The following is an 18,413-nucleotide window of genomic DNA, read 5'->3' as shown; positions in this document are numbered from 1 at the left end:
TATTTAGCTGTGTGTCATATTTACTTTGTTCTTGAGTTAGAGCTCTAAAGAGTTAACAGTCCTGAAGCTGAGTTGGTACACAGCTATTAAATGCCATTCCATAATTTCCACATGTTGCTTTATGACACTGTTACTCATGGGAGGGACAAACTCCCTCTCATTATGCTGCACTTGTACAACATACCTGAGCATTCTGGATACGTATAGTGCCATGTGTTTGTGTCACTACCTGGCCTTGAGGCGTAACCACAGTAACAGGCTGATAAACTGCTCCACCACCTATTGAATGAAGGGAACAGAGTAAGTTACAAATATCTTTCTGTTGTACATAACCTCAATTTACAAAATCATTAGCAATGCACAAATAACCCACAACTGCAGGTATTTAATATTAGAAACAAGAGAAAATATAAACAGATTAACAGTGTGTCTAAGGGAGACCAAACCCTACAAACACTTCAACATGGAAGCAGTGGCACCAAGCTATCCAAATCTGAGATGGCAGGCTGCAAGAATTCTTCATGGGTTCTAGCCTGTGCTCAGAATATTGGATTGGTTAGGAAAATGGCAGGGTTCTAGTGGTATAAAGAAATAAGTGGTACAAAGGAAGTGAAAGACTTTGTCCCACCAAATTTCATTCTTTTAAACAAAAACAGAAAATACTGGAAAATCTCAGCAGAACCGACAGCATCTGAAAAGAGAGAGTAGAGCCAACGTTGAGTTTGGATGACCCTTCGTCAGATCTCATGTTGCCTCATGTATGTGTTCTGACTTTACTTTTCACTTTGGGTGATGGAAGACCAGATGATGTCCTATTTAACAAGGACGAGAGTATAACACAGAAAGTGCTAGCATGCTGCAACACTACAGTAGTCTGACCTATATCTCTTAATTTTACTGCTGTCTATACCAGACATGCGGAGGTTAGCAAATACATAGGTCATTAAAAGTTGGCCAACAGGCACAAAACATCTTCAATAAAAGTAACGGAATGTTTGATTTCATTTCCAAGAGCTAGAATACAATTGGGAGGAAAATTATCCAAATTTTTGTTCAAACCCCATCTCAAACACAGTGGGCAGCACACTTCTAGAAGCTAATATTGGCTTTCAAAAGGATGCAGCAGAGATTATCATTATGATACCAGGAAAAACAGGGTTATATTATGAAGACGTTTTTTGATTAGGCTTGCATTCCCCTGAATTCAGAAGGTAAAAGGGAAATCTTAATCAGAGTAAACTAAAATGCTGCAGTTTCAGAACTCTAGCAGTCATATAAACTCGAAATGTTAACTCTGTTTCTCTCTTGATAAGGCAAAGAAGAATCCAAAGAGCTTCTACAAATAGATAAAGGGCAGGAGAGTAACAAGGGAGAGACTATGGCCTCTTAAGGGTCAACAAGGTCATCTATGTGCGGATCCACAAGAGATGGGTGAGATCCTAAATGAATATTTCTCATCAGTATTTACTGTTGAGAAAGGCATGGATGTTAGAGAATTTGGGGAAATAAACAGTGATGTCTTGAGGAATGTACATAGTACAGAGAGGGAGGTGCTGGAAGTCTTAAAGTGCATTAAGGTAGATAAATCCCCAGGACTGATGAAGTGTATCCCAGGAGATTGTGGGAAGCTAAGGAGGGAATTGCGTGTCCCCTAGCCGAGATATTTAAATCTTTAAAAGTCACGGGTGAGGTGCCTGAAGATTGGACAGCAGCAAATGTTGTGCCTTTGTTTAAAAAGGGCTGCAGGGAAAAGCCTGGGAACTACAGGCCAGTGAGCCTCACATCTGTGGTGGGTAAATTGTTGGAAGGTATTTTGAGAGACAGAATCTACAGGCATTTAGAGATGTAAGGACTGATTAGGGACAGTCAGCATGGCTTTGTGAGTGGAAAATCACGTCTCACAAATTTAATTGAGTTTTTAGAAGGGGTAAACAAGAAGGTAGATGAGGGCAGTGCAGTTGATGTTGTCTACATGGACTCTAACAAGGCCTTTGACAAGGTACCGCACGGTACGTTGTTGCATAAAGTTAAAACTCATGGGATCCTGGGTGAGGTATCTAAATGGATACAAAATTGGCTTCTTGACAGATGCCAGAGGGTGGTTGTAGGGAGTTGTTTTTCAAACTGGAGGCCTGTGACCAGCGGTGTGCCTCAGGGATCAGTGCTGGGCCCACTGTTATTTGTCATTTATATTAATGATTTGGATGAGAATATCGGGGGTATGGTTAGTAAGTTTGCAGATGACACTAAGGGCCCAAGTTTTTGGGCGTGAAATCACAGTAAATTTGGGTGTCGGGCCTTTAACACGATTTGCAGCTGAATCCGAGCAGATCGCAACTTTACCGACACCAGATTTGGGCGCGGATCGGGTCCATGCCTGAATCGGGCGGCCCATTGATTTACATGCATTAGCAGCATTTAAATCGATTTAATGAACCGCGCGCCCAACTGTACCGCCAAATCCCACTTTACCGTCTTCTGGTCTGTTCCGGATCCGTGCTGTAAGCAACCTGCGGAATAAAAATCCGAAGCCGATTTTTAATCCGCAGGGGAAACGCCGAAGCCCATTCTTCTCGAACATCCTTCACAGACCCACCACTAACCACCCCAGCAGAACCGTACCCCCCCGCCCCGGATCAGACCCTCGTGGGATGCAGGCCCCCCTCAGCAGACCCGCCACCCCCCACCCCTGGATCAGACCTCTCTGCGAGGCAGGCCCCCCTCAGCAGATCCACCCCCCATGGATCAGACCCCACTGGGAGACAGGACACCCCCCACCCCAGGAGGTAGGTCCCCCTCAGCAGAGCACACCCCCAACCTACCTCAATCACTGCTCTCCCTCCACCATCCTTCCAATCTGCAGTCCTTCGAGAGCCTGCAGAACCTTCCTGGCCTTCCGCATGGGTCTGCCGGATGAGGGGGGAGGGCTAAGCTGGATCTCTGGTTGCTGGGGGGGGAGCAGATGGACTTGGGAGAATCTTGCAAACTGAAAATAATGTAGCATCTTCTTTGTGCTGCCTAATTATCTCTGGGAAAGGTAATTAGTGAGCAATTAGTAACCTGTATGATACATTTGTGGTCTGTAACTGGATTGTTGATGTCCCTGTAGCCATGAGGCAGGTGCTCAAATGTTCAGTTATGTGGTGAACTTGGAAGGTTTGTCCCTATGATGGAACTTGGTTGGAAATAAGATTCAAGGAGATTACTAAATCTGGGAAATCAACCAAAGTGAAAAGAAGTTTGTATTGGCAACTCTTCTCTCACATTCCATGGCAGATGTGCCCTTACTTTTGAATGTGATTTGCATGGGCAACGTTGGGTGCAGCTCATCTGCCTTTGGCTCCTTTCTTGCATCTTGTTTTCATCTGAACATTGCACAGAATTAGAGGAATTCCCTTTGGAAGATCATGTCAAAATTATAATCGCAGGAACTAAAAACCTGACAGTCAAAAATTTGGGAAAATATTCCAAAATATGGCTGGGGGATATATATTTTGAAATATATATTTTGGGCGGCACGGTAGCACAGTGGTTAGTACCGCTGCTTCACAGCTCTAGGGACCTGGGTTCAATTCCTGGCTTGGGTCACTGTCTGTGTGGAGTTTGCACATTCTCCTCGTGTCTGCGTGGGTTTCCTCTGGGTATTCCAGTTTCCTCCCACAGTCCAAAGATGTGTGGGTTAGGTTGATTGGCCATGCTAAATTGCCCTTTAGTGTCTTGAGGTGTGTAGGTTAGAGGGATTAGTGGGTAAAATATGTAGGGATATGAGGGTAGGGCCTGGTCGGGATTGTGGTCAGTGCAGGCTTGATGGGCCGAATGGCCTCTTTCTGTACTGTAGGGTTTCTATGATTTTCTATGAAAGAAAGGATCCAAGGCTGCTCCAGAGGCAGATTAGCTGCACCTAACATTGCCCATGATCTTCCAAAGGGAATTCCTCTAATCCTGTGCAATGTTCAGATGAAAACAAGATGCAAGAAAGGAGCCAAAGGCAGATGAGCTGCACCCAACGTTGCCCATGCAAATCACATTCAAAAGTAAGGGCACATCTGCCATGGAATGTGAGAGAAGAGTTGCCAATACAAACTTCTTTTCACTTTGGTTGATTTCCCAGATTTAGTAATCTCCTTGAATCTTATTTCCAACCAAGTTCCATCAAAGGGACAAACCTTCCAAGTTCACCACATAACTGAACATTTGAGCACCTGCCTCATGGCTACAGGGACATCAACAATCCAGTTACAGACCACAAATGTATCATACAGGTTACTAATTGCTCACTAATTACCTTTCCCAGAGATAATTAGGCAGCACAAAGAAGATGCTACATTATTTTCAATTTGCAAGATTCTCCCAAGTCCAACCTCCCCCCTATCCTCACTTCCCCCACCCCCCCAACCAGAGATCCATCTGAGCCCGCCCCCCTCCTCTGGCAGATGCCAGTGGAAGGCCAGGAAGGTGCTGCAGGCTCGCGAAGGACTGCAGGTCAGAAGGATGGTGGAAGGAAACCAACAATCGAGGTAGGTTGGCAGTGTGCTCTACCGAGGGGGGCCTGCCTCCTGGGGGGGGTCTGATTGGGGGGAGGGGGTGGTCTGCCAGGGCTGCCTGCCTTCCAGGATGGGTGACATAGTGGACAGTGATGAAAGTTATCTCCAATTGCAGCAGAATCTTGATCAATTGGGCCAGTGAGCTGACAAATGGCAGATGGAGTTTAAGTCAAACAAATGCGACGTGATGCATTTTGATAGGTTGAACCAGGGCAGGACTTACTCAGTTAATGGTAGGGTGTTGGGGAGAGTTACAGAACAAAGAGATCTAGGGGTACAGGTTCATAGCTCCTTGAAAGTGGAGTCACAGGTAGACAGAGTGGTGAAGAAGGTATTCGGCATGCTTAGTTTCATCAGTCAGACCATTGAATACAGGAGTTGGGATGTCTTATTGTTATTGCACAAGCATTAGTAAGGCCACACTTGGAATACTGTGTGTAATTCTGGTCACCCTATTATAGAAAGGATATTAAAATAAAAAGAGTGCAGAAAAGATTTACTAGGATACTGGGACTTGATGGATTGAGTTATAAGGAGAGGCTGGATAGACTGGGACTTTTTTCTCTATATCGTAGGAGGCTGAGGGATGATCTTATAGAGGTCTATAACATAATAAGGGGCACAGATCAGCTAGATAGTCAATACCTTTTCCCAAAGGTAGGGGAGTCTAAAACTAGAGGGCATTGGTTTAAGGTGAGAGGGGAGAGATACAGAAGTGTCCAGAGGGGCAATTTTTTCACAGAGGATGGTGAGTGCCTGGGACTAGCTACTCGAGGTACTTGTAGAGGCGGATACAATTCTGTCTTTTAAAAAGCATTTAGTTAGTTACATGGGTACACTGGGTATAGAGGGATATGGGCCAAATGCGGGCAATTGGGATTAGCTTAGGGATTTGAAAAAAAAAGACGGCATGGACAAGTTGGGCTGAAGGGCCTGTTTCATGCTGTAAACCTGTATCTCTATGACTCCACTAATGCTGTGGAGATGTGTGATTAGCTATGAAGACTCACAGTCCAATCATTATGCATGTACCTTGCTAAATATATTTAAGTCACGGGTAAATAGATTTCTGATAGACAAGGGAATTAAGGGTTATGGGGAGAAAGTGGGAAAGTGGAACTGATCCACTTCAGATCAGCCATGATCTTATTGAATGGCGGGGCAGGCTCAAAGGGCTGGATGGCCTACTCCTGCTCCTATTTCTTATGTTCTTATGTAAATTGAGTCTGTGTCTTTGTGCCCTGTTTGTAATCAGAACTCCCAGCCACCTGACGAAGGTACAGCGTGTTCCGAAAGCTTGCGGCCTTTGCTACAAATAAACTAGTTGGACCCTAAGCTGGTGTTGTGGGATTGCTTTCCACTAACGTTGCCAGACCTGTTGAAATTTTCCACATTTTCTTTTACATTTTAAAATCTAATCGAGGTATTGAACAGAGATGGGAAATGAGATAGAAGAGAACACAAGTTAAAATTAGAAATAAGTAATCTAGGAGTGAAATTAGAACGCACTTCTTCACACAAAGGGGATTGGAAGTCTGGAATCTGCTCCTCCAAAAGGCTGGGTGTCAAGTGGAATCTTTAAAATGAAGCTAGATAGATTGATTGATAAATAAATAGATTGATAGGCAGACAGAAACAGGTAATTACTGGGTAGGATATCAAGGGAGATGAATCAAAGTTTGGTAGTTGAGTTACACCCATGATCAGCAGAATGGGCTTAAAGGCTGAATAACCTCCTCCTCATGTTTGTAGACCCAAGACATCTACCACTATATCTTCACTTGGCATTACTCTGGGTAAGTCAGACGGTAGATTTTCTTTGGTCAAGGTTATTAGGTTTAATGTGTAGTATAGAAGTTAGATTAAGAGAAATAATAAAAACAGGCTGGAACTGTACGGCCACATATTAAAGAAAGCCTAAAAGCTTAAATGTGTGGAAGAAAGCCTGAATCAGAAAGGTAAAGATATTCCTCAACAGGACCCACATTCTACTTTGGCAACAGCTTTCTGACTGAAAGAAGAATCCAGGACTTTATACTTTTGTTTCTGACTTGTAACATTTGCACTGCTTAAAACTTTGGGTTGTAATTTTAAATGTGTATAATTTTATAGATTGTAAAACATTTGAACAGAAAAATAAAGATTCAGACCTCACTGCACAAGTTCAAATGGTCTCTTTCAAATCCTGCAGTCATATCAAAACCTTTCAATACAATATCCACGTAATGCTCCCCTTGTTCTGAAAATATCAAGAAGGCAGTATTTGATGTCCAAAGTTTGGCACCAAGCCACATTAGGACATACTGGGTCAGACAACCAATAGCTAGGCTTTCAGGACTGTTTTAAAGAAGGAATGAGAGACAGAGAGATTTTGGGAGGAAATTCCAGAGCTTCAGGCCTGGATAGATGAAGGCACGGCTACAAATGGCAGAACTAGATAATATCCTTCTCCACTGGTGGGGAAGTCTCTGGATTCGTGGGCCTACAGAGGTCGTTAGCTGGCCAGGGGGCTTGATCCGTGCCGTGTTGGGGAGAGATCCATGCCATTTGGTAGGTCTGGTGAATTCAGCTGTAAGAAGGCTCATAACACCAGATTAAAGTCCAACAGGTTTATTTGTAGCAAACACCACTAGCTTTCAGAACTGGCTGTTCCTTCGTCAGCTGGGTGGGAGCTCTGATCAGAAACAGGGCATATAAAGACACAAACTCAATTTACATGAAAAATAATTGGAATGTGAGTCTTTATAGCTAATCAAGTCTTAAAGGTACAGACAATGTGAGTGGAGAGAGCACTAAGCACAGGTTAAAGAGATGTGTACTGTTTCCAGACAGGACAGTTAGTGAGATTTTCAAGCCCAGGCAAGTCATGGGGGTTACAGATAGTGTGACATGAACCCAAGATCCCGGTTGAGGCCGTCCTCATGTGCGCGGAACTTGGCGATCAGTCTCTGCTCAGTGACTCTGCACTGTCGTGTGTTGTGAAGGCCGCCTTGGAGAACGCTTACCCGAAGATCAGAGGCCCAATGCCCGTGACCGCTAAAGTGTTCGCCAACAGGAAGGGAACAGTCTTGCCTGGTGATTGTCGAGTGTAGCATCTGCATGGTCTCCCCAATGTACCATGCTTCGGGACATCCTTTCCTACAGTGTATCAGGTAGACAACGTTAGTTGAGTTGCAAGAGTATGTACCGTGTACCTGGTGGATGGTGTTCTCACGTGAGATGATGGCATCCATGTGAATGATCCAGCATGTCTTGCAGAGGTTGCTGTGGCAGGGTTGTGTGGTGTTGTGGTCACTGTTCTCCTGAAGGCTGGGTAGCTTGCTGCGGACAATGGTCTGTTTGAGGTTGTGCGGTTGTTTGAAGGCAAGAAGTGGGGGTGTGGGAATGGCCTTGGCGAGATGTTCGTCTTCATCAATGACATGTTGAAGGCTCTGGAGAAGATGTCGTAGCCTCTCTGTTCCAGGGAAGCACTGGACGACGAAGGGTACTCTGTCCACTGTGTCCCGTGATTGTCTTCTGAGGAGGTCAGTGGGGTTTTTTGCTGTGGCGCGTCGAAACTATCGATTGATGAGTCGAGCGCCATATCCTGTTCTTATAAAGGCATCTTTCAGCATCTGGACGTGTCTGTTGCGATCCTCCTCATCTAAGCAGATCCTGTGTATACAGAGAGCTTGTCTATAGGGGATGGCTTCTTTAACATGTTTAGGGTGGAAGCTGGAGAAGTGGAGCATCATGAGGTTATCCGTGGGCTTGTGGTGCAGTGAGGTGCTGAGATGACTGTCCTTAATGGAGATCATGTGTACAAAAATGTAACCGATTCCAGAGAATAGTCCATGGTGAGTCTGATGTGGGATGGAACTTGTTGATGTCACCATATCGTTGTTTCAGTGATTGTTCACAATGAGTCCAAAGGGAGAAAATGTCATCGATGTATCTAGTGCATAGCATCGGTTGAAGGTCCTGTGCAATGAAGGAGTCTTGTTCAAACTGTGCATGAAGATATTGGCACATTGAAGTGCAAATTTAGTCCCCATGGCTGTTCCATGTGTCTGAATGAAGAACTGGTTGTAGAAGGTGAAGATATTGTGGTCCAGGATGAAGCGGATGAGTTGTAAAATTTGCATCTGGAAACTGGCAGTTGTCGGCGTTGAGTACTGAGGCAGTTGCAGCAATGCCATCGTCATGGGGGATGCTGGTGTACAGCGCCAAGACATCCATTGTGACAAGGAGTGTCCCTAGTTCAACTGCTCTAGGTGTGCTGAGTTTCTGTAGGAAGTCCATAGTGTTGCAACAAAAGCTGGGGGTTCTTTGTACAAAGAACAGTCAGTTCTGAAAGCTAGTGGCGTTTGCTACAAATAAACCTGTTGGACTTTAACCTGATGTTGTGAGACTTCTTATTGTGATTACCCCAGTCCAACACTGGCATCTCCATGTCATGAATTCAGCTGTGCCAGTTGATGTCAGGCAAGGGTGGGGGAACCTCCCTTTGGCCCATTGGGTGCCTGGGCCCATTGGTTCCCCTAGGCCCATTGGGTGAACAGCATCACTATCACCTCCCCCCATCTCCTCCCCAAAGGTTATGCTCCTTTAAACCTGAGAGATTGTCTTCCCTCTCCTTTTGCCAGAGCAGGTTGTCAGTGTGAGACCCTCACACTCACCCCACACTTACCTGGGTTCCACAGTGTGGTGGACCAGCCTGTAATCCCAGGAGTGGCCACCACTCCCAGTGGCGATGCTACAACTACACAGTGTAATTAGATGATCAGGTGTCACACAAAAGGCTACTACACAAGAAAGGAACTCATGGTGTTGAGAGGTTTTATTCTGACTTGGATAGAGGACTGGCTAATTAACAGAAAGCAGGGAGTATTTTTGATTTGATTTATTACTGTCACATGTATTAACATATAGTGAAAGCATTGTATCTTGCGCACTATAAAGATAAAGCATACCGTTCATAGAGAAGGAGAGAGTGCAGGATGTAGTGTTACAGTCATAGCTAGGGTATAGAGAAAGATCAACTTACTGCAAGGTACATCTATTTAAAAGTCTGACAGCAGCAGGGAAGAAGCTGTTCTTGAGTTAATTGGTACATGACCTCAGACTTTTGTATCTTTTTCCCCGAAGGAAGAAGGTGGAAGAGAGAATGTCCAGGGTGCATGTAGACCTTAATTATACTGGGTGCTTTTCCGAGACAGTGTGAAGTGTAAACAGAGTCAATGGATGGGAGGCTGGTTTGCGTGAGTATTGTTAAGGGAGTCTTTCTCAGGTTAGAGAGCAATAACCAGTGGAGTGCCACTGGAATCAGTGCTGGGACTGCAGCTTTTCACAATGGATATTAATAATTTGGAGGAAGGGACAGAGTGTATTGTGGTCAAATTTGCAGATGGTACCAAGGTGGGTGGGAAGGCAGGTTGTAAGAAGGATAGAAAAAGATATTGACAGGTTAAGTGAAGGATTTGAGGTTCCTTGTTCGTGGAACCCAGAAAGCTAGCGTACCACACAGGTGTAGAAGGTAATAGGGAAGGGAAATGGAATGCTGGCTTTTATTTCAAAGAGGCTGGGGTATAAAAATAAAGACATTGTTGCTGCAACTGGACAAGATACCAGTGGGGCCACATTTAGGAAATTGGGTACAGTTCTGGTCCCTTTATTTAAGGAAAGATATGATTGGAGGCAGTACAGCAGAGGTTTATTGGGCTGATCCTGGGTATGGAGGGGCTGCCATATGAGGAAAGATTAAAAAGCCTGGCTCTGTAACCTTTGGTGATCAGAAGAATCAGAGGTGATATGACTGAAACCTACAAGATTCTTAAAGGTAAATGTTGGGATGATGTTCCAACTGATGGGAGCGTGTAGGGCCAGACGGCAGAGTCGCACAATAAGGGGGTGCTCACTTCAGACGGATTCAGATGGATCAGATGAAATGTAGAACGTAGAACACTACAGCACAAACAGGCCCTTCAGTCCACAAGTTGTGCCGATCACATCTATACCTACCAAGCCATAGAACTGTCTGTAACTTCCAATCCCATTAAATCCCATATACTCATCCAGAAGTCTTTTAAAAGACCCCAGTGAGTTTGCCTCCACCACCACTGACGGCAGCCGATTCCCCTCACTCACCACCCTCTGAGTGAAAAACTTTCCCCTAACATCTCCTCTGTACTTGCTTCCCAGCACCTTAAACCTGTATCCTCTCGTAGCAACCATTTCAGCCCTGGGAAATAGCCTCCGAGAATCCACCCTATCTATTCCTCTCAACATTTTATAAACCTCTATCAGGTCGCCTCTCAACCTTCGTCTCTCCAGGGAGAAGAGTCCCAGCTCCCTCAACCTATCTTCATAAGGCATGCCTCCCAATCCAGGCAACATCCTTGTAAATCTCCTCTGCACCCTCTCAATAGCTTCCACATCCTTCCTGTAGTGAGGCGACCAGAACTGAGCACAGTACTCCAAATGGGGTCTGACAAGGGTCCTATAAAGTTGCAGCATTACCTCCTGACTCCTAAACTCAATCCCTCGATTAATGAAGGCCAGTACACCATACGCCTTCTTGATCACATCCTCCACCTGCGAGGCCGATTTAAGAGTCCTATGGACCCAGATCCCACGGTTCTTCTGCTCTTCAACCCAGCTACTACTCCTACCCTTGATATTGTTCTCCTGCATCCTGTTGGTCCTGCCAAAATGGACCACTACACATTTATCCGTGTTGAAGTCCATCTGCCACTTCTCCGCCCAGTCTTGCATCCTATCTATGTCACGCTGCAACTTCTGATATCCCTCCAGACTATCCACAACACCACCAACCTTCGTATCATCGGCGAACTTACTAACCCATCCCTCTACTTCCTCATCTAAGTCATTTATGAAAATGACAAACAGCAAAGGTCCTAGAACAGATCCCTGAAGCACTCCACTGGTGACCGGCCTCCATGCAGAAAAAGTCCCAGCCACAACCACTCTCTGCCTTCTGCAGGCAAGCCAGTTCTGGATCCACAAGGCCAAAGCCCCTTCGATCCCATGCCCTCTCACCTTCTCAAGAAGTCTTGCATGGGGGGCCTTATCAAACGCCTTGCGAAGTCCATATAAACCACGTCCACCGCTCTTCCTTCGTCAATGTGTTCAGTCACATTTTCAAAGAACTCAACTAGGCTCGTAAGGCATGACCTGCCCTTGACAAAGCCGTGCTGACTATTCCTGATCATTCTAAACTTCTCTAAATGCTCATAAATCTTGTCCCTCAGAATCCTCTCCATCAACTTACCAACCACTGAGGTCAGACTCACCAGTTGGTAATTTCCCGGGCTATCCCTGTTCCCTTTCTTGAAAATAGGAACCACATCTGCAATCCTCCGGAACCTCTCCCATCTCCATCGACGATGCAAAGATCATCGCCAGAGGCTCTACAATCACTTCCCTCACCTCCCACAGTAACCTGGGGTACATCCCATCCGGTCCCGGCAACTTATCGATCTTGATAGAATTTAAAAGTTCCAACACATCCTCTTTCTTAATATCCACAAACTCAATCTTTTCAGTCTGCTATTCTTTCGATGTATGGTGAATCTTGGAAATTCTTTGCCCTGGAAGCTATGGAAGCTGAGTCCTTGAACATTTCCAAGGCCAAGATCGTTAAGTTTTTAAAATCGGTAGGGGAATTAAGGATTATGGACAGAGAAAGAAGGAAAGGGGACTTAGTGAATGCTAGATCATTCATGATCTTATTAACCAACAGAGCAGGCTTGAAGGGCTGAATGGCCTACTCCTGTTCCTACTTGTTATGATCTTATGGTCACCTGATTGGCCAGTAACTCCATAAGGCATCTCTCTAATGCATGGACATCCTGTCCTCCCTGTATTAGTGTGGGACAGTCACTGGGATTGGCCAGCTTCCCATCCACACATCCTCTGCCCTGAGTTATTAGCTGGCATCCCGTAAAATTTAGCCCAAGTATCCTAGAAGGCTGTGTGTTTGGAGGAGGTTACAGAGATGGGGAAAGTGAAAGGTCATGGAGGAATTTGAAAACAAGGAGTTGTTTGGGCTGGGTGTCAGTGTAGACAGTGAGCATGGGGTGATGAGTGAACAGATCTTAGTGTGAATTAGGAGACAGTTAGAAGATGCTTGAATGAGTTGAAATTACAGATGGGGAAGATGGGTGACCATTAGAATCATCACGTCTGAGGGTAACAAAGGCATGGATGAGGCTTCAGCAGCACTTGAGATGAGGCAGGGGCACAAATCACAGATGGATGATATTACAGGGGTGGAGGTGGGCAGTCTTAGTGATGGGAAAGGATATGGAATGAGATGCTCAGCTTAGGGTGAATTAGACACCAAGGTTCCAAACAGTCTGGATCAGCCTCTGACAGGGGTCAGAGAGAGGAATGGCACTGATTCCTAGTGGATGTTGGACAAGCAGATTTATGTTGGTGGCATTTGAACTCATGCTTCATGAGCTACCTGTCTATAATGACTCACATACCTGTTACAACTTGAGTAGGGTTTACTGTCGTCACTGTGACATTTCCCTGCTGCAAAGCCGAGGCAGGAACTACAATTCCCTGAGGACTGATGGTGCCAGGTAAGGTGGTGATGGTTGTGTTCTGAACAGGAAGCTGGTGGAAAACATTATAGCAAAAGAAAAGTGCATTAAATAAAAAGTCATTAATTTTGTTTTCGAATCTTAAAATGTCAATAACTAACTGGTCTTTCTGGTTTGGGATTTCTAGCACTTTAAAAAAAAATGTTTGTGAGACGACAGCATTGCTGGATAAGCCAATATTTATTGCTTATCCCTAATTGCTCTTGAGGAGGTGGTGGTGAACTGCTTTCTTGAACCACTGCAGTTCACACTGTGTAGGTACATCCACAGTGCTGTTAAGGAGAGGGTTCCAGGATTTTGACCTAGCAAAATCAGGATGGTGAGTGAGTTGAAGGGGAACTTCCAGGTGGCGGTGTTCCCAGGTACCTGCTGCTCTTGCCTTTTTAGGTGGCAGTTTGTGGATTTGGAAGGTGTTGCTGATGAAGTGTACCCCAGGACATTGTGGGAGGCTAGGGAGGAAATTACAGGTCCCCAGCTGAGATATTTGAATCATCAAAAGTCACAGGTGAGGTGTCTGAAGATTAGAGGGTGGCAAATGTTGTGCCTTTGTTTAAAAAGGGCTGCAGGGAAAAGCCTGGGAACTGCAGTCCAGTGAGCCTCACATCTGTGGTGGGTAAGTTGTTGGGAAGTATTTTGAGAGAGAGGATCCTCAGGCATTTAGAGACACAAGGACTGATTAGCGACAGTCAGCATGGCTTTGTGAGTTGAAAATCATTTCTCACAAATTTAATTGAGTTTTTTGAAGGGGTAACCAAGAAGGTAGATGAGGGCAGTGCAGTTGATGTTGTCTACATTGACTTTAGCAAGGCCTTTGACAAGGTACTGCATGGTAGATTGTTGCATGTGGTTAAATCTCATGGGATCTAACTTGAGGTAGCTAAATGGATACAAAATTGGTTTGATGACAAAAGCCAGAGGGTGATTGTAGAGAGTTGCTTTTCAAACTGGAGGCCTATGGCCAGCGATCGGTGCTGGGTCCACTGTTTTTTGTCATTTATATCAATGATTTGGATGAGAATATCGGGGGCATGGTTTGTAAGTTTGCAGATGACATCAAGATTGGTGGGATAGCAGACAGTGAAGAAAATTATCTCTGACTGCAATGGGATCATGATCATTTGGGCCAGTGAGCTGACGAACGGCAGCTGGAGTTTAATTTAGATAAATGCGAGATGATGCATTTTGGTAGGCTGAACCAGGGCAGGACTTAATTAATGGTAGGGCCTTGGGGAGAGTTACAGAACAAAGAGATCTAGGGGTACATGTTCATAGCTCCTTGAAAGTGGAGTCACAGGTGAATAGAGTAGTGAAGAAGGCATTTGGCATGCTTGGTTTCATCGATCAGAACATTGGATACAGGAGTTGGGAAGCCTTGTTGAAGTTGTACAAGACATTGGTAAGGACACACTTGAAATACTGTGTACAATTCTGGTCACCCTATTATAGAAAGGATATTGTTAAACTAGAGAGAGTGCAGAAAAAATTTACTTGGATGCTACCAGGACTTGATGGATTGAGTTATAAGGACAGGCTGGATAGACTGGGACTTTTTACTCTGGAGTCTAGAAGGCTGAGGGGTGATCTTATAGAGATCTATAAAATAATGAGGGGCACAGATCAGCTTGATAGTCAATACCTTTTCCCAAAGATAGGGGAGTCTAAAACTAGAGGCATAGGTTTAAGGTGAGAGGGGAGAGATACAGAAGTGTCCAAAGGGGCAATTCTTTCACAGAGGGTGGTAAGTGTCTGGAACAAGCTGCCAGAGGTAGTAGTAGAGGCAGATATAATTTTATCTTTTAAAAAGCGTTTAGACAGTTACATGGGTAAGATGAGTATAGAGGAATATGGACCAAAGGTAGGCAATTGGGACTAGCTTAGGAGTTTATAAAAAAGGACTGTATGGACAAGTTGGGCCGAAGGGCCTGTTTCCATGCTGTAAACCTCTAAGACTCTATAAGCCTGGGCAAATTGCTGCAGTGCATACAGATGCTCCCACAGGAGATCTAGGCATGATGTTAAAAATTTGACTTCAGAGATAAACTCAGTTGAAAGGTTGAAATTCACAGGAGTGTAGGGCTGGGAAATATGGGTGAAGAACAGGTTTCCTCACTGAAGCAATGTACTGTCCACACTGAGAGCTAATTTGACATTCTAGTGTATCCACACTCACTGCTCTCACAGTTCAGCCAAGTTCACTGCCAATAACATGTAGCAATTATTATCTTCAAAATGACCCAATGATGGAGACAACAGGAAATGTTAATTATTATTCAATAAGGATAAATGGCAGTGATCGAATCAAATGAATCCAATCAAAATTGTTGCTTTACAAGTTCACATGTTCTAAAATTAAACAAAGAATGAAGAAAAGTACAGCACAGAAACAGGCCCTTCAGCCTTCTAAGTCTGTGCCGATCATGATGCCCTAACTAAACTAAAAAAAAACCCTGCTCTTACTCTGTCCGTATTCCTCTATTCATGTACCCATCCAGATGCCTCTTAAATGTTGCTAATGTACCTGCTTCCACTGCCACCTCTGGCAGTGCGTTCCAGACACCCACCATTCTCTGCATGAAAACATTCCACTGCACATCTCCCTTAAACTTTCCCCCTCTCATCTTGAACCTGTGCCCCCTTGTAATTGACACTTCCACCTTGGGAAAAGCCTCTGACTATCCACCCTGTTTATGCCTCTCATAATTTTGCAGCTCTCCATCAGGTCTCCCCTCAGCCTCCATCTTTCCAGTGAAAACAATCCTAGTTTATTCAACCTCTCCTCGTAGTCAACACCCTCAAGACATCCTGGTGAACCTTCGTACAGTTTAATAATTTATATCAAACTTTGTCTGCTGGAATATATGCCTTGGGCAAAATGTTAAAGTTATCCCTCCCTTTTCAGATCACAGTATTGTAAAACAAAAATAGGGTCTTATGACAAAGCATCAATAAAAGATGTTCAAACCACTTGGATATTAATTTCGAAGTGAGCCAGGGTAGTATCTAAGGAAAACCCAAATTTGTGCTCTGTAATTAAGTATTCAGAGTTAAAGGCTTACGCAAAGTTTGTTTTAAGTTTTGTGAATGTAGTAATGCTGGATCTTCTATCTCTTCCCTGTACTCACCAGGTTATTAAACAGCTTCAGCTAAAAGAAAAGCAAGTGATTTCTCTCACACTGCAGCTATTAGTGGAAATCTTGTGGCAATGTCCCTACCCCTGAGCTAGAAGCTCTGGATTTGAGTCCCACTTAAGGGCTACAGAAGATGCATTCATAATGTGGCCTAACAGGTTGATTATCAGCCTGTAAATCCTGCTGATAGGCTGATGACATGCAGCAAGTGGGGGTGTCCCCGATTAGCCACATTTGATATGGAGAGGTACCCCTTAAACTACAAGCTCTAGTGACGTGTGCCGGGAAATTAGCATCTCTATTTAAGAAGAGACAAAAGAATAAACTGAGGAGCGAACAATGAACAGTACAGCACAGGAACAGACCCTTCGGCTCTCCAAGCCTGTACCGATCACACCTACCTGTCTAAACCAACCGCCTGTATCTCTGTATTCCACTTCTGTTCCTGTGTCTATCAAGGTAAGTCTTAAATGTGGCTAATGTAACTGCCTCAACCTCATCACTTGGCAGTGCACTCCAGGCTCTCAACAACATCTGTGTAAAAAACTTCCCCTGCACATCTCCACTGAACTTTGCCTCCCTTACTTTGAACTTATGCCCCTTTTGTGATTGTCATTTTTGCCCTGGGAAAAAACTTCCAACTGTTCACCCTATCTTTACCTCTCATAATTTTATAAACTTCTGTCAGGTCTCACCTCATTCTCCGTCTTTCCAGGGAGAACAACCCCAGTTTACCCAATCTCTCTTCATAGCTAATACCCCCCCATACCAGGCAACATCCTGGTAAACCTTTTCTGCACTCTCTCCAAAGCCTCCACACCCTTCAGGTAGTGTGGTGACCAGAATTGGACACAGTATTCCAAATGTGGCCGAACCAATGTTCTATATAGCTGTAACATCATTTGCCAATTTATATACTCAATGCCCCAGCCAATGAAGACAAGCATGCCATATGCCTTCTTCACCACCTTTTCCACCTGTGCTGCCACTTTTAAGGATCTGTGGACCTGTACTCCCAGATCTCTCTGTGTGTCTTTGCTTCTAATGGTTCTGCCATTTATTTTATAGCTCGCACCTGAACTGGATCTACCAAAATGCATCACCTTGCATTTGTCTGGATTAAATTCCATCTGCCATTTCTCTGCCCAATTTTCCAACCTATCTATATCCTGCTGTAATCTCTGACAATCTTCATCACTATCCGCAACTCTGCCAATCTTAGTATCATCCACAAACTTGCTAATCAGACCAGCTACGTTTTCTTCCAAGTCATTTATGTATATTACAAACAGCAGAGATCCCAGCACTGATCCCTGCGGAACACCACTAGTTACAGAAAAACACCCTTCCAATGGCTACTCTCTGTCTTTTATAAAAACAGAAGATGCTGGATAAACTCAGTCAGTCTGACAGCATCTCTGGAGACAGAAGCGGAACTAACGTTGAGTCCATATGATGCAACTACAGTATTCAAGAGGGTAATGTAATGAATTGTATACTTGGAGGAGTGGGACAGAATGCAAGGTCAGGGAGAGGTCAGAACCATGCAGAGATTGACAAAGACATCACAGAGCTGAGGCAAAGGGGTGATAATGGTGCCATTAAAGGTCATATCGGACTCAAAGTAACTCTGTTCCTCTCCAGCATCTGTTCATATCCAACAGACGCTTCCAGCACTGCAGCATTTTACTGTTATTTGACAGTTGGTCTGATGTTAGATTTGAACAAACACTTCATCCAATATTTGGGATCCAATTGATGACCATTTAGAAATGAAGATTTATTAGCACAGATAAAAACTAGAAGCAGGAGCAAGCCATTCGGCCCTTCAAGCCTGCTCCACCATTCATCTTGATCATGGCTGATCATTAAATTCAATTTCGTGATCCCTCCTTCCCCCCATATACCTTGATCCCTTTGGCCCCAAGAGCTATATCTAATGCTTTCATGAAATCAGACAATGTTTTGGCCTCAACTACATTCTGTGGGAATGAATTCCACACATTTGCCACCCTCTGGGTGAAGAAATTCCTCCTCATCTCAGTTCTAAAAGGTTTACCCCTTATCCTCAAACTATGACTTTCTAGAAAGACTAGATTCTTTCTGCATCTACCCTTTTAGATCTTCATAAG

At 44.4% G+C, this 18,413-nt stretch overlaps 1 protein-coding gene across 2 annotated transcripts in view; it reads right to left on the bottom strand.

Annotated features, from left to right (window-relative positions):
- Nucleotides 1-18,413, bottom strand: part of pknox1.1 (pbx/knotted 1 homeobox 1.1) — a 203,246-nt gene that overhangs the window by 100,726 nt on the left and 84,107 nt on the right. For both annotated transcript variants that reach the window (XR_013885386.1, XM_080182556.1), the window contains exons 6-7: nucleotides 13,034-13,166; nucleotides 185-279 (exon numbers count right to left, since the gene is read on the bottom strand). Coding sequence is in view for 1 of the 2 variants with exons in the window: in XM_080182556.1 (XP_080038682.1) it covers nucleotides 185-279; nucleotides 13,034-13,166 (228 nt within the window). In the remaining variant the exon portion in view is untranslated. The remainder of the gene's footprint in view (nucleotides 1-184; nucleotides 280-13,033; nucleotides 13,167-18,413) is intronic.

The sequence above is a fragment of the Carcharhinus amblyrhynchos genome, unplaced genomic scaffold, assembly GCF_965287045.1.
Source record: "Carcharhinus amblyrhynchos unplaced genomic scaffold, sCarAmb.v2.hapA scaffold_65, whole genome shotgun sequence".
NCBI lineage: Eukaryota > Metazoa > Chordata > Chondrichthyes > Carcharhiniformes > Carcharhinidae > Carcharhinus > Carcharhinus amblyrhynchos.
This window is presented reverse-complemented; position numbering and strand designations above follow the sequence as displayed.